This window comes from Rhodnius prolixus, unplaced genomic scaffold, assembly GCF_049639745.1.
Source record: "Rhodnius prolixus isolate KJV_2025 unplaced genomic scaffold, Rpr scaffold_7, whole genome shotgun sequence".
NCBI lineage: Eukaryota > Metazoa > Arthropoda > Insecta > Hemiptera > Reduviidae > Rhodnius > Rhodnius prolixus.
Genome location: NW_027411582.1, coordinates 2476857 through 2492051, shown reverse-complemented (window position 1 = coordinate 2492051; position 15195 = coordinate 2476857). Strand labels below are relative to the sequence as shown.

Genomic DNA, 15195 nt, shown 5'->3' with positions numbered 1-15195 from the left:
TCGTAATTTAATGTGCTGTAAAAACAATGGAGGAGGTGTGTCAGTTGGAGTGGGGGTGAACCAGTTTAATCATGCTCCACTACTTTATAGGATTTAAAGGGATTTTAAAAAGGGGTGGTGGCAAAGGGGGGGCATTAAATTAAAGTGGAACTTTAATTAATATGAAGTTAATCCTATTTTTTGCAATTAAAAGTATAATGAAACAAGGTAGTAAATACATTGAAATTATTCCGAGTAAAGTTGATTCCCCCACTCTCCTCAGAGGCAAGAGTGGGGAGGGGGCCCCTACTAAGAGACTTTAGTGTAATTCCCCGGGTACAGTGTAGTAATTACTTTGGCAACATTCTGGCTAAAGTAAAGTTCCACTTCTTTAAAATAACTTAATTTCATATTCAGATTTCATTGTTAGAATTAAGTTCTCTAAAGCAACTTAGTTTTGTTTGCTTGAGGATTGTGAACTTAAGGGGACCCGTCCCCCACTGACTCCCCAGGCATGATGTCATTTACAAGAGAGGGTTATAGTTTGAAACTTAAAAAAATAAATAAATAGTGAAATACACGTATTTCTTTTACTAAAGTTCTTAGAAATACATAGTTGCGGACATCAACTGTCTTTCCCGGCCACTGAAGAGTGGTGTTGTCTGCATGTCCCGGAAGTGTTGTTAGACCCTTAATAGGTAACTTTCTTATTCACAAAACTTGTATCCGCTGAAGGGAAACATAACATTCAAGGGTAACTAACAAGGTTACCAATAGTTCTTGGTCTGAATAGATATCTTAATGACAATACGACAATGCTGGAAAGGTTCCACAATGACAGAACTGGTTAATGCGATCTCAGCAACACTCTCGACACACACACACACACCTGTAAGAACTTTAAAGCAGCTCCATTGTTACACTAAAGCAACATGGGAACTGAGACCTTTGCCACCTCCGCCTCCGCCACCGCCTCCTCCTCTATCTCTTCGTCAAAAGCTGTAGTTAGCAATTAACACTCAGGAGGCGTCATTGTGGAGGATCCGCCCGTTCTCCTGACAGCCCGCGGCTACGCCAGTTTCGCTTAAATAGGATTGGAGTTCATGTAATTGTGTTTACCCCCATTGGTGCAATACCATTTCCTGTTGCTTGATCTTCCTTCTTCAATCTATCCTCTTGTTACTTTCATCTATTCCGGTCACTGCCAATTGGCACTTCTCTACTGTTCTCATTTTAAAGTGCCACTATCTAAATTCCTAGGTAATATAAAGACTGTAATATTAATGTCATTTACAAGTCATCAGAGATTAAAGTAATTTTTTTAACACTGGAGTCTTGGCCTTGAAAAAAAAACCAAATTCACGGATAAAGTATCTTCATATTAACAACAATAATATTATATACATATTCTATCTCCGAGGCGCCACGGTAGCCGAGCGGTTAAGAGACTAGACCCGCAATATTACAATGTATTGTTGGTTTAGTGGGTTCGATTCCCCTGGTCTAGGTCTTGGATTTTATTTAATGGTTAACATGAGAAATTTATAGTTAAGTATGTTAGGCGGTTATAGGCTAGACCCGCAAAGCTAAGATGTATTGTTGGAAGTGCTATATTACTGAATATATTTTTTTTTTTTTACGATTTAGTAGCAAATTTTCCTGCACAAATACCTGTAAAGTTGCAGGTTGGGCTAATCGTTTTAGTAATCGACCAGATTTTCTAACTTCTACACATTACGTGTGCAAACTAATCAGTTATAAGCGGCGATACAGGGTCTCTGCAGGTTGCGTGGTAGACGATTTAATCGCCGGCCTTGCTCTTAGAATTACATAATTACTCTTTCTTTTTTTTTATTTTCTTTAACTTTGACCTTTGACCGAATTGGGGGAAAAAAATTAGTTATGTGAGTAATGCAATTGTTTAAAAAGTAAATATATAAAAATAAGACATTAATTGATCCGAGTTTATAAAAAAAATATTTTGCTTAAACATTAAATGGTTAAAAACTTGGTCTTTGTAAAAAAGCGGAAGTTACACTTCGTAGATGTGCTTCCGGTTGAGGTATTTTAATCGCATTTTATAGTTTTAGCTTCCGGAATTTTCCGCTTTTGAGAAATACTCACATAACTGCACCAATTTCGGGAAAACATTGATCCATCATTAGGGGGCCTCAAAATAGATATATGTATATCTGGGGTTGAACTAAGGCCCCCAAAACTACGTAACTGCAGCGTGCGTACTCATATGTGCAAAGAGGAAGTACTGAAAATTAAAAAAAAAAATAAACAAATTAGTGTCTTTTATTTTTATTTCTCTAAAAATGGTGACTGCAACTCCCCCCTCCCTACCTTTAAATTTTGTAAAGAAAGGCCCAGGGTTTAGAGGCGAGACTTTAATTTTGTAAAGACGTTATTAAATTACGATAATTTCTAACGATTTCTTAATGGCCAGGCCCAACATTGAGTTAGTTCTAAAAAAAAAACTACCTTAAACAATAACAATAACTGTTTGTGCTATGGAAATGCAAAAAAAAGACGGAAAACGGAAGGAAGCGTCCCATGATGATACAATTATGGCCATCTGCAATTAAAATAAACTACAGTGCTTCCGCATTAATGAGTTGGAGAGGCACGCTTGTGCAGCAGCAGGGGTTGGTGGAACACATTTAAAAGAAATTAGCTGCAGTTATGAGGAGGTGGTGAGAATGGGTAGGGGCGAGTTGGAAGGGGCAGATAACAAACATTTTTAATTATCTAGAAAGCATTGGTTGGAATATTTCCAGCTGTTTTTGTTTTGCAATGCCATTTTGATCGTTCGCTATTGTCAGAGCTGGACAAAACTAGATTATTATTTACTTTTTAATTTGAATATTTGAGCTAAAACCTGGAGATAGAAGTCTACCACAATAATCGTACTTTAATAACATGGCCACCGTGCACCGTTGTGGGAGGCGCATCCTTTAAATTCTGGGTGGGGGCCACACAATAATTTGGAGATTTAGAGACGGGGGGTGGGTCATGTGCTTGCTCAACGGAAATGAGCTCCTACAACTTAAACTAGAAACCAGATTAGTATGCTTTACAAAGCACGCTAAGTCCAGCAGGAGGCACCTTCACAGTTTTTTGGGGGTTGATTATCCTTAATCTGTACCTAGGTGTAGTGGACTTGGAGGAATCGGTCCTTCCTAAAAGCGTGGCTTGATCTCCCTCCTTCAATCTACCCTCTTGTTACTTTCATCTATTCCGGTCACTACCAATTGGCACTTCACTACTGTGCTCATTTTAAAGTGCCACTATCTAAATTCCTAGGTAATATAAAGTCTGTTGTATTAATAACATTTTCAAGTCATCAGAGATTAAAGTAATTTTTTAACTCTGGAGTCTTGACCTTGAAAAAAATAAACAAAATTCACGGATAAAGTATCTTCATATTAACAACAATAATATTATATACATATTCTACCTCTGCGACGTCATGGTAGCCGAGCGGTTAAGAGACTAGACCCGCAATACAAAGATGTATTGTTGGTTTAGTGGGTTCGATTCCCGGTGTCTAAGCCTTGGATTTTATTTAATGATTAATATGAGAAATTTATAGTAAAGTATGTTAGGAGGTTAGAGACTAGACCCGCAATGCTAAGATATATTGTTGGTTTAGTGGGTTCGATTCCTTATCTCTAAGTCTTGGATTTTATTTAATGGTTAATATGAGAAATTTATAGTAAAGTATGTTAGGCGGTTAAGAGACTAGACCCGCAATGCTAAGATGTATTGCTGGTTAGTGGGTTTGATTCCCTATCTCTAAGTCTTGGATTTTATTTAATGGTTAATGTGAGAAATTTATAGTAAAGTATGTTAGGTGGTATAGGCTAGACCCGCAAAGCTAAGATGTATTGTTGGTTTAGTGGGTTCGATTCCCTAAGTCTTGGATTTTATTTAATGGTTAATAAAAATAAATTTACAGTACAGTATGTTTACTAGACGCCTCGGTCCACGACACCTGATTTGGTAGTTGGACGTGAAGCCTGCCTGAAAAAAATAGGCAATTACTTTATTTTTCTTAAACAATTTTTATTTAAAACGGCAGGTTGCGGTATCTTTAGTTTCAAAATAAAAAACCTGGAAATAAGGGAGCAAGAAAAAGTGAAAAATAGTCAGGGAAATCCCATCGTAGATTAAGAAAACTACTCATTAAATTCTCCTTTATTACATTTACTAGCGAATGATCTTATAAGATGCATTAGAATAACTCATGCATTAGAGTTTGAAGAACATTACTAGCACGAAAAAGCGAATGTAGCGGAAGTTACATTAGAGAAATACAATGAAAGGAAATCCTGTTTCTTTTCAGTACATTATTTTTCCTGTATAACCTTCCTAGTACCAGGTTATCCTAAACAAAAATAAAACTAACATGCTACAGTGATCATTTGAGTGAACAATACCATCTAAAGATGGTAGCGAAGTTTTAAAGAATAATAATGATAGTGATTTAGCTGTTCCGCCAGACTGCACTCTAATCGGACATTACAGTAGTATATCCATTCTTTCAGGCCATCAATTGCCCTCCCCCCCAGGAGGCCGACGTGGGGAGGCGCACAATCTAGCGCCGCCCCCGTTGGACTCTGTAATCAGTCTATGGGGACGGGGCCCTTTCCTAAAATCTCTCCAGCTGTTAGTTTATCTGTTTAGTCCTGAATATGTGTGTCCTCACCATGTGTAAAGGGATGCTCTTTTTTTTGCTTTCCCTTACACTACTACTAGGAGCAAGTAGGGAAGCCAACCTTACTCCCGTACGGAGGCACCACTGGGAGGAGAGGTGAAGTTAGGATCCAGTTTCGTATTAAAAAACGAAAACCAGGATGTTAATCCCTCATATATCAATTTGTTGTTCAATGTTTGTGGTGACTGATTCATAGTTTCAATAGGATGAAAAAATAATTTCCATTTCAGTCTTAATAGATTTATTCTGCCGCAGCTTTCGACCTAGGGACTAGGTCATCTTCAGGGCTAGTTTAGAAAGTAATACTATTACATTTCAGGGTTGGTGTGTCTTCTGTCTTGTCTGTGTTCATGGACTGAGTGTGATCGGTCTGTGTGTGATTTGTGATTGGTTGTAAGGAAGTCAGTGTTGCCAATTGCCAAGTATTTAGCAGTAAGTTGGCGTATATGTTGTTTAAATTGTTCGTGTCTGTTTTGAAGTTTAAACTGTTTTCTGTCTTAGATATGTATATCATTTCTAGCACTTTCCTTTTTTGTGAGTTGGTTTCTGATTTAAGTATCTTTGTGTTTGGGAAATCGAAAGTGTGATGATTTTCTGTGCGCTGTGTAAGGAAAGTGCTGTGGTGTTCTTTTTTAGTTTTGTGACGTAAGAGTGTTGGTACAGTCTTTTTATTAAAGTCTGTGATGTTTCGCCTATATATTTTTTGTGACGGTCTTTGCATTCAATTTCGTATACAGGGTGACCAGAGTTATATGCTCCACCCACTTTTTTTTTAAACGGCGGAAAATTTCTAAAAAATAAAAAACACGTATTTAATCATTTTTAGTCTAGCTTATTTTCAGTGATTGACCCATTTTTTTAACCCCCTGTATCTCGAGATACAGCATCCAACTTTTGTTTTTCAAATGGAACGTTATATTTTTTGATGCATATTTTTATAGTATTTGAGCTCCTAAAAAAAACAAAAAAAAATTTTTTGAAATCGGTTTGGTGTTTCAAAAGTTATGGTAATTTAAAATATGAAAAACAAATTTCAGTTTATTGCCAAAATTACGCCATTTTTTTTAAAGAATCTGTTCAAACTGGGCACAATCAACGGATAGGCAAGCCAAAACTCTGGGACTCCCACGTTTTGCTTGTAGCAGCACTTATGGTGGCGAAGTCAAGATCTAGGCAGGCTACAGTTATTCGACGTTCAGGTTTTTTTTTTCTACAAACGATTGGTGTGGAGTTTTAGGAAATCAACTAATCGGCCCCATACTTCTACAGAGAGAACTTAACTGGTGTAAGGTATCTAACTTTTTTTTCAGAGGCAGTTTTGCTTGAAGATGTTCATCTACAACGTCGGCTAGATATGTATTTTCAATAAGATGCTTGCCCGGCACATAATGCGAGGGTTGTTCGAGGTTACCTGGACAGAAATTTCCATGAAAAGTGTTTAGGGACTCATTGTCCCATCCAATGGCCACTTCGATCTCCGGACTTAACCCAAATGGTCTATTTTTTGTGGGGGGGACACCTAAAAAATAAAGTGTAAAGTATCCTTAATCCCGTGGCTTCAGTCGATGATCTGAAAAGTCGAATAACTGTAGCCTGCCTAGATCTTGACTTCGGCACCATAAGTGCTGCTACAAGCAAAGCGTGGGAGTCCCAGAGTTTGGGCTTGCCTATCCGTTGATTGTGCCCAGTATGAACAGATTCTTTAAAAAAAATGGCGTAATTTTGACAATAAACTAAAATTTGTTTTTCATATTTTAAATTACCATAACTTTTGAAAAACCTAAACGATTTCAAAAAATTTTTTTTTGTTTTTTTTAGGAGCTCAAATACTATAAAAATGTGCAACAAAAAATATAACGTTCCATTTGAAAAACAAAAGTTGGATGCTGTATCTCGAGATACAGGGGTTCAAAAAAATGGGTCAATCACTGAAAATAAACTAGACTAAAAATGATTAAATACGTGTTTTTTATTTTTTCGAAATTTCCCGCCGTTAAAAAAAAAAGTGGGTGGAGCCTGTAACCATGGTCACCCTGTATAAGATTTGATTGTTTGTCCTTTTCAGTCTAGTCTTTTAGCTTCGAAAAAAATTGTCAACACCTTTCTCGTCCTACGAAGGATATTGATTTCAAGTTGTGGGTTTCTACAGGATCTGTGACGTTTCGCTTCCTTCAACTGCGTCATTGTTTTTTTTTCTCTCTCTCTTAAATGACGTTATCGTTGATGCCAATAAAATTTAATTTCTTAAATTACTGCTAGACGGAGACGTGTTTTATTATTCTCAACCATTTTTTTTCTCATTTTTATTTTATTAATTCAGTGTTGAATAAAAGAGTATCGAACTTCTTACTTAATTGGAGCTTAATTAAGTACAGCCGAAGTTGGCCAGCAATGAGGGTTAGTATTAATTTACACACAATTAAAAATAATAGTCCTGAGGGAATTATTAAATTCAGAGGGATTTTTTTTTTATTTAAATTGAGTTTTTTTAAAGAAAACCAAAATAATGGATCTATAATTAATTACAACTTAAGTTTTAATTAGGATGTTAAATCTAAAGAATTTTCCTCATATTAATTTTCCTAAGAGAGAGACAGAGGGAGGGAAAAGAAAACTCTTTTTAATGAGTTTACGTGTGGAAAACTTTTGGTTTATGTTCATTAAATTCAAATATTAAAAGAAAATAGAAAATGGGCAGAAATGAATTTTATTAGGAAAAGCAAACGAATTCAGAGTTGTTTTTTTTCTCTTTGAAATATTTCGACTTTTCATTGATTTTTCTTTCTCTTCCCATCATGACGTGGGATCACGTCATGCTTATATTCTTTGAGGTCTCCTAAAAGGGATACTGAGATTTTTTGCAGTGAATGGGACCGTTCATTGAATGAAGTGGTAAGCTAGTAACTCTTTTTGGGCTCCGGAAGCTCCTAGAATTTTCACGGAAGCTCCTAGAATTTTCACGGAAGCTCCTAATGATTTCTTTACAATTGGCCACAATTTTCCCTGATGAAAATTCCATTCTGGGCGTTTGTGAGTGTGAGGGAAAGGGGGCGTTTTGGGGCTTTTCTCTGAAGTCTCTGCTGCACTTACCACCAGTTAAATATTAAAAAGAAATTCAAATATTTTAAAATATTAAATTTTCCCAAAATTCAAAGAAAATTAGTTGACCTAAAAGTTGTTTTTTTTTTTGCCTTTTTTTTTTGGCATTGGCTTTCGCCATACAGCCAGCATCGTCTAGGTGCTTATCACTAGAATATCACTCACTCTCCATTCTTACTTATAAATACATTCGCTTCACACATTTATCTCTTTACTATATACAACTATTTACATACAAACTTACAACTAATGGATGGATCAGAACTCTATATTCCTGCCATCCTTATAGCTTAACCGAAATTAAAACCACGTAATCCTTCTCTAATCATTTTCTTCCATTCATTCTAATCGGCTATAACTTTTAAATACATTCATATTTCTTTGCTAGCTCTACTACAGATTTAAGCACGTAAATGTTGGTGGATGTTGATTATGTCTTCGTAGCGAAATGGTGCATCTAAATACCTGTATGTGTCGTCAAACATTCGTTTCCTTTCTACTACATAACGTGGAGAAAGTCGTTTCACTGAATAGATTTGTATTTTAGGGATTTTTATTTATATTTGAAAATAATACCTTTAAGGGCGCTAAAGGACCCGTAGACGTCGAAGCGCCGGAAATAGTAAGTACCTTTAAAAAGAGCAGCAAACTGCATTAACCCTGCATGGCCAATGCTCGAACTTAGTCAGTTATTGCCAGTGTTGAGTCTCCACATTGACTCCATAATTTATTTTTATCTTTTTTTATTATATAGATTTCAATTTTAATTATAAGATTTGCATCAAAGGATAAGAAAGAATAGGAATTAAGATCGAAAAAACAAACAATATTTGGCGCTGTCCAGAACATTTCACGCAGTAGGAATTAACTTCAACTTAGGATCGCGGTAATTTCAGTATTTTCTAGAATCCTGACTGGACTGCCTTCTGATCAGGGACTTTATCATTTTTTTCAATTACTGTGCGCTGTTGACGCTGATCAGGAAATTACCCAATTCGCTGCCCAAATTTAGGCAATAATCTGGAGTCGAAGTTAACAACAGAAAATCTACTTATATTGTGCCAATCAGGAGTCGAAATGACTTCGATATATATTTACGTGTAATGCCAATCTGGAGTCAAAATGACTCTTATGATTCAAGTAAACTATTCTGCAAAAAAGAAACTAAGAATTCCATGTTCTTCAGCTCGGGCCTATCGAATGGTGAGAGAGTGGGGATAGCATATCTAAGAGCATTTCGGGATAGCTATGGGAAACAGAGACAAATCCTTTTTTTTTTTTGAGCCGAATTGACTCCGGATTAGCAATGCAGTGTTAAGAGGAAGTCCAGTTAAGTGTTCACCTCCCTTCTATGACAACAGGTCTGCCCGAGTTCCAGAGAAAGAAGAAATCAGCTGGAAAATTATAATGTAATTCCAAGTTTAGTTGGTTTCTTTGGCCGCCCCCAAAGTTGTAGACCCACAAGAGTAGTAAACCTTCCAGCTGTCCATTAGCGGTTATCAACCGTTAAAACGGAAGTTTAACAAGTTTGCCAACTAGATTGCATTGCTCTTTCTTTCTTCCTTACAAAAAAAAAACTTTTTCCTTCCTTGTCAATTTATCGTCTTGTGGGGCTAGATTTTCCTCAGTGATTTCCTCCCTTCTCCCGCACGTATTTCCTTTCCGCTTTCCACATTACCCCCGCATTAAATTATATTTTAGGTAAACAACTGTGAAAATTGTTGGCAATAATTTTGGCAGAGTTTCTCTGGAAATCTTTTGTATTTAAATCACACTCCCACGCAAGTCACTTGGTTTTCCTTCGAAAATGGAAATTAGCGAAGTTTAATTAGCGTAAACAGGAAGTCTCTAATTAAAATATGGCGCTTATATTGTAGTTAGAATGCTGACGTCATTCAGTTTTCAGGAATTCCACAATTTTCCCCTCAAGTTAGGACTGCTTGAATGAATTTAAATAATTATAAATGAGTGGATGAAGATTTTGAAATTCAGGCGATTTTTTTAAAAAGGGCGGGCGCCACGGTAGCCGAGCGGTTAGAGGCTAGACCCGCAAAGCTAAGATGTATTGTTGGTTTAGTGGGTTCGATTCCCTATCTCTAAGTCTTGGATTTTATTTAATGATCAATATGAGAAATTTATAGTAAAGTAAGTTAGGCGGTTATAGGCTAGACCCGCCAAGCTACGATGTATTGTTGGTTTAGTGGGTTCGATTCCCTATCTCTAAGGCTTGGATTTTATTTAATGGTTAATATGAGAAATTTATAGTAAAGTATGTTAGGCTGTTATAGGCTAGACCCGCAATGCTAAGATTTATTGTTGGTTTAGTGGGTTCGATTCCCCTAGTCTAGGCCTTGGATTTTATTTAATGTTTAACATGAGAAATTTATAGTAAAGTAAGTTAGGCGGTTATAGGCTAGACCCGCCAAGCTACGATGTATTGTTGGTTTAGTGGGTTCGATTCCCTATCTCTAAGGCTTGGATTTTATTTAATGGTTAATATGAGAAATTTATAGTAAAGTATGTTAGGCTGTTATAGGCTAGACCCGCAAAGCTAAGATGTATTGTTGGTTTAGTGGGTTCGATTCCCTATCTCTAAGCCTTGGATTTTATTTAATGGTTAATATGAGAAATTTATAGTAAAGTGAGTTAGGCGGTTATAGGCTAGACCCGCCAAGCTACGATGTATTGTTGGTTTAGTGGGTTCGATTCCCTATCTCTAAGTCTTGTATTTTATTTAATGGTTAATATGAGAAATTTATAGTAAAGTATGTTAGGCTGTTATAGGCTAGACCCGCAATGCTAAGGTTTATTGTTGGTTTAGTGGGTTCGATTCCCGGTCTTAAGCCTTAGATTTTATTTAATGGTTAATAAAATAAATTTACAGTAAAGTATGTTTGCTAGTCGCCTCCGTCCACGACACCTAATTTGGTAATTAGACGTAAAGCCCCGCCTGGAAAAATACGCAATTACTTTACTTTTTTTAAAAAAAGGGCAGATCCAGCTTGGTTAATTTTAAATTAATGTTTGCTTCAATATATAATTTCAATCATATCCTTGTTTTAAATAAGTCAGTAATTGTAATTATTTTTACAATGACAATAATTTAGATCATGTAAAATGGATTTTTAAACTGAGGTGTGGACTGTTGAATTTGAATGACAAGCCTTGGAAGAAGGAAGATCATAGGAGATGCTCTTTGTGCAATCTCGGCCAGATGGAGGATCACTTCCACTTTATTGCCATTTGCCCAGTTTTGGGATTTATAAGGAGAAAGTGGTTTGGGTTATCAAACCTCTCCAGGGTACAGTTTGAACAGTTTTTAAGTGGAGGTGATTTTAAATCCCTGGTTGGCTACGCTCAGGAGGCTTGGATTTTTAGGGAAAGTTTGGTAAGGGAGTTCAACTGGGATTAGCTATAGCCTGAGTTGTGTGCTAGAATAGGAAATTAAATATAAAAATAAATAAATAAAATTAAATAAAAAATTAATAATATTTATATAAAAGTAAAATAAATAAATAAATTATATTCAAATTAAAGATAATTTATTATGTATAATAATTATGTTTTCAAATATTGTAATAGGGAAATTTTATTCAGTTGTTTAAAAAATAAATAAATAAATTATAATCAAAAATTTAATAAAATAAAAATAAATTGTTCTATGTTAGGGACAGTAAAATGTAATTGTAAAGTGAGACTCTTCCTCCTCACAGTCTAAGGACTAAGGAGTAGAGATTAGTTGAACAAAAATATTTATGAAAATGTATATTTCTGATAACAATAAATCTCTCTATTATTATTGTTATTATTATTATTATTTAATTTTAAATTTGAAGGGCCAAGCTTATTCTAATAGTCAATAGCTTAGAAACTTCGGGGAAGATGTAATGGTAATATTCCTGCAGTAAAGCTAAAAGTTCAGCTTTATTTGAACTTTGAACTGGCTTTGAGATAAGGTTTAACCCCTCTATGTCCCTATTTCACTCGTTATTCCCCTTTGATCATAATTTACACGTCCACTTCACTTTCCATTTTTTTTTTTGTTCCAGAACTGAAGCGAACCAGAAGTCTAGTAAAGGAAAGATGGCGGAAGTGGTACATGTACCCGGAAGGTGAGAGCCTGGTTACCAGATGTCCTGGTGGATGGGATGGACCTGAATAGTACAACATTAACAGCAAGTAGCAGCACTAGTGACAGTAGTTCATCAAACGGAAATAATAACAACATTGTGGACAATAGTGCTACGTCGAGTACGATATTTACTATAAATAGTAACGGTATTATTGGCAACAGTGCAAGTGTTATAGAGAATAGTGTAAATTTTACGGAAAACCAGCAAGAATTTGCTACAGAATTTCAAACATGGCAATTAATTTTTGTGATCAAATCCACACTGATGGGTTTCATAATATTGGCAGCATTGTTCGGCAACCTGTTAGTGATTGTGAGCGTAATGCGTCATCGGAAGTTGCGCGTAATTACAAACTATTTCGTGGTATCGCTAGCGTTGGCCGACATGCTTGTGGCAATTTGGGCCATGTGTTTCAATGCAAGCGTGGAATTGACCGACGGAAAGTGGCTGTTCGGTTATTTCATGTGCGACGTATGGAACTCTTTGGACGTTTACTTCTCCACGGTCAGCATACTGCATCTTTGCTGTATCAGTGTGGATCGTTACTATGCCATCGTCCAACCACTTGATTATCCCTTGATTATGACGTTTAAGAAGCTGGTAATCATGTTGGCCGTGGTATGGATATCGCCGGCTTTGGTCTCCTTCTTGCCCATATTCATGGGTTGGTACACCACTGAGAAACATCTGGAATACCGGCGATCCAATCCAGATCTCTGTGAGTTCCTAGTGAATCAAGCGTACGCGTTGATTTCCTCCTGTGTATCGTTCTGGGTGCCGGGTGTTATCATGCTCTTCATGTATTACCGGATCTATATTGAAGCAGATCGCCAAGAACGGATGCTCTACAGGTAGGAGTTCAATCTTTTATACTATTCCTAGTCCTAGAGGTATCATCTATTTAAATCGATCTATTCTCCATTTTAGCGTGTCTTCCAAGAAGGCTCAGCCTATAAAGGAAGGGTCAATTAGAAACAGTCTAACTTCTTTCAGAATTCATCGAATGTTCTATACCAGTGATGGCGAACCTATGACCCGCGCAAGCTTTTTCACTGACCCACAATTGCTATAGGCAACCATTTGTTTGTTTACGCGGGTTGATTTAGATTTTCTAATTGTGTGGATAATTTATATTCTATCTGTATTTTTTTTTTCAATCACGCATTGGACACAAAAGCAATTTAAATGCTATCCTATAACCTTTAGTTTGATCATTACAGTTCTAAAACGCAAATGACGACAAATGCTTTTGTAGTATTTGAAATAAAGCAAAAAGTGTTTACAAAATATCAAATAAAATGTATAATTTTACTCATATTTTGTTTGTTAAAAAAATCGACAACCCAAAGCAAATAACCATATTTAGATTTTTCTTCAGATAAAACATACTTTTGTTCAGGTTTTGTTCAGTTATGTTTGGTAAAAAGAGACTTCCATAGGACTTGTTTCGTCCCCGTTTTACCCAGTTAAGCCAACTGAATTTTAAGGATGTTTAGTTTTGAAAATATTCAGTTCAAACTTAACTCTTGTGCAAATGGGCATTAGTGACCCAAGAGCTAGTACTAAATAAAAAAAAATGAACAAAATTTGACCCACGTCTCAAAAAGGGTCGCCATCCCTGTTCTACACCAACGTTTCCCAACCTGTGGTACGCAAGTTGTTGGTTGTTGGTACACGAAAAATAATCAGTAATGGCGGACATAAAAAATTAAATCATAGAAACGTTTTTTCCTATATAATGCATAAAAATTATGTTAATTAATAACATTATACAGTAAAGTTGTTAATAAGGTTTAGTCTGTCTCAAGATATACGAGAAAATATAATAGTACATTTAACGGGATTAAAATTGTCTTTCATGGAGTATTTTCCCAAAACCCGTAAACACAAATGATAATTCGGATTTCAAAGCCCTTCTAGAATTAGAATTGCTCATTAGAATGCTTACTATATCACAAACCTAATATTCCTATAATAAAACAGGGAACATTTGCACTAAACTGATTTAAATAAAGTAAATAAAACAACATTATGTTTAATATATATTTTGGAATTCACAAAATATTTAGATAAATTAATTTCTTTTCAAGTTATAAGAATATTCTTTCTGATTGGTTGGCCCCCTTATGTTATCAAAATTTAAAAATCAATAATGTAATTTTGTTCAATCAAACCCCAAAGATCAGTGTTTAATGTGTAATAAGAACGAGCCGGAAACAGTAATTGTTTATCAGCTGGCCCAGTCTATGAAAGTTTTAGAATCCCACTCCAATATAAACAAATATAATAATCCTAAAGAAGGACTTAGTAAATTAATTAATAATTTTGAAGAGAAAAATATGTGTAGCAATTTTTAATTATTTAAAAAAAGTTTTAAAACTAAGATCTTACATTTTACAAAGTTTATAAAGTGAACACATGAATTGTTGTTCATTGTTTTTGGTGACTGATTCATAGTTTCAATAGGATGAAAAAATAATTGCCATTTCAGTCGTGATACATTTATTCTGCCGCAGCTTTCGACCTAGGGGACTAGGTCCATCTTCAGGGCTAGTTTACAAAGTAATATTTTACTTGTTGTTCATTGTTTTTGGTGACTGATTCATAGTTTCAATAGGATGAAAAAATAATTGCCATTTCAGTTGTGATACATTTATTCTGCCGCAGCTTTCGACCTAGGGGACTAGGTCCATCTTCAGGGCTAGTTTACAAAGTAATATTTTACTTGTTGTTCATTGTTTTTGGTGACTGATTCATAGTTTCAATAGGATGAAAAAATAATTGCCATTTCAGTCGTGATACATTTATTCTGCCGCAGCTTTCGACCTAGGGGACTAGGTCCATCTTCAGGGCTAGTTTACAAAGTAATATTTTACTTGTTGTTCATTGTTTTTGGTGACTGATTCATAGTTTCAATAGGATGAAAAAATAATTGCCATTTCAGTCGTGATACATTTATTCTGCCGCAGCTTTCGACCTAGGGGACTAGGTCCATCTTCAGGGCTAGTTTACAAAGTAATATTTTACTTGTTGTTCATTGTTTTTGGTGACTGATTCATAGTTTCAATAGGATGAAAAAATAATTGCCATTTCAGTCGTGATACATTTATTCTGCCGCAGCTTTCGACCTAGGGGACTAGGTCCATCTTCAGGGCTAGTTTACAAAGTAATATTTTACTTGTTGTTCATTGTTTTTGGTGACTGATTCATAGTTTCAATAGGATGAAAAAATAATTGCCATTTCAGTCGTGATACATTTAT

At 35.6% G+C, this 15195-nt stretch overlaps 1 protein-coding gene and 1 long non-coding RNA gene across 2 annotated transcripts in view; one reads left to right on the top strand and one right to left on the bottom strand.

Moving 5' to 3' along the window:
- Octbeta1R (Octopamine beta1 receptor) overlaps nt 1–15195 on the top strand; it is a 210872-nt gene that overhangs the window by 36512 nt on the left and 159165 nt on the right. Inside the window, exon 2 of the mRNA XM_074113431.1 lies at nt 11851–12785. Coding sequence (XP_073969532.1) covers nt 11950–12785 — 836 coding nt within the window. The 5' untranslated portion in view covers nt 11851–11949. The remainder of the gene's footprint in view (nt 1–11850; nt 12786–15195) is intronic.
- LOC141446723 (uncharacterized) overlaps nt 1–15195 on the bottom strand; it is a 46874-nt gene that overhangs the window by 29708 nt on the left and 1971 nt on the right. The window lies entirely within an intron of this gene.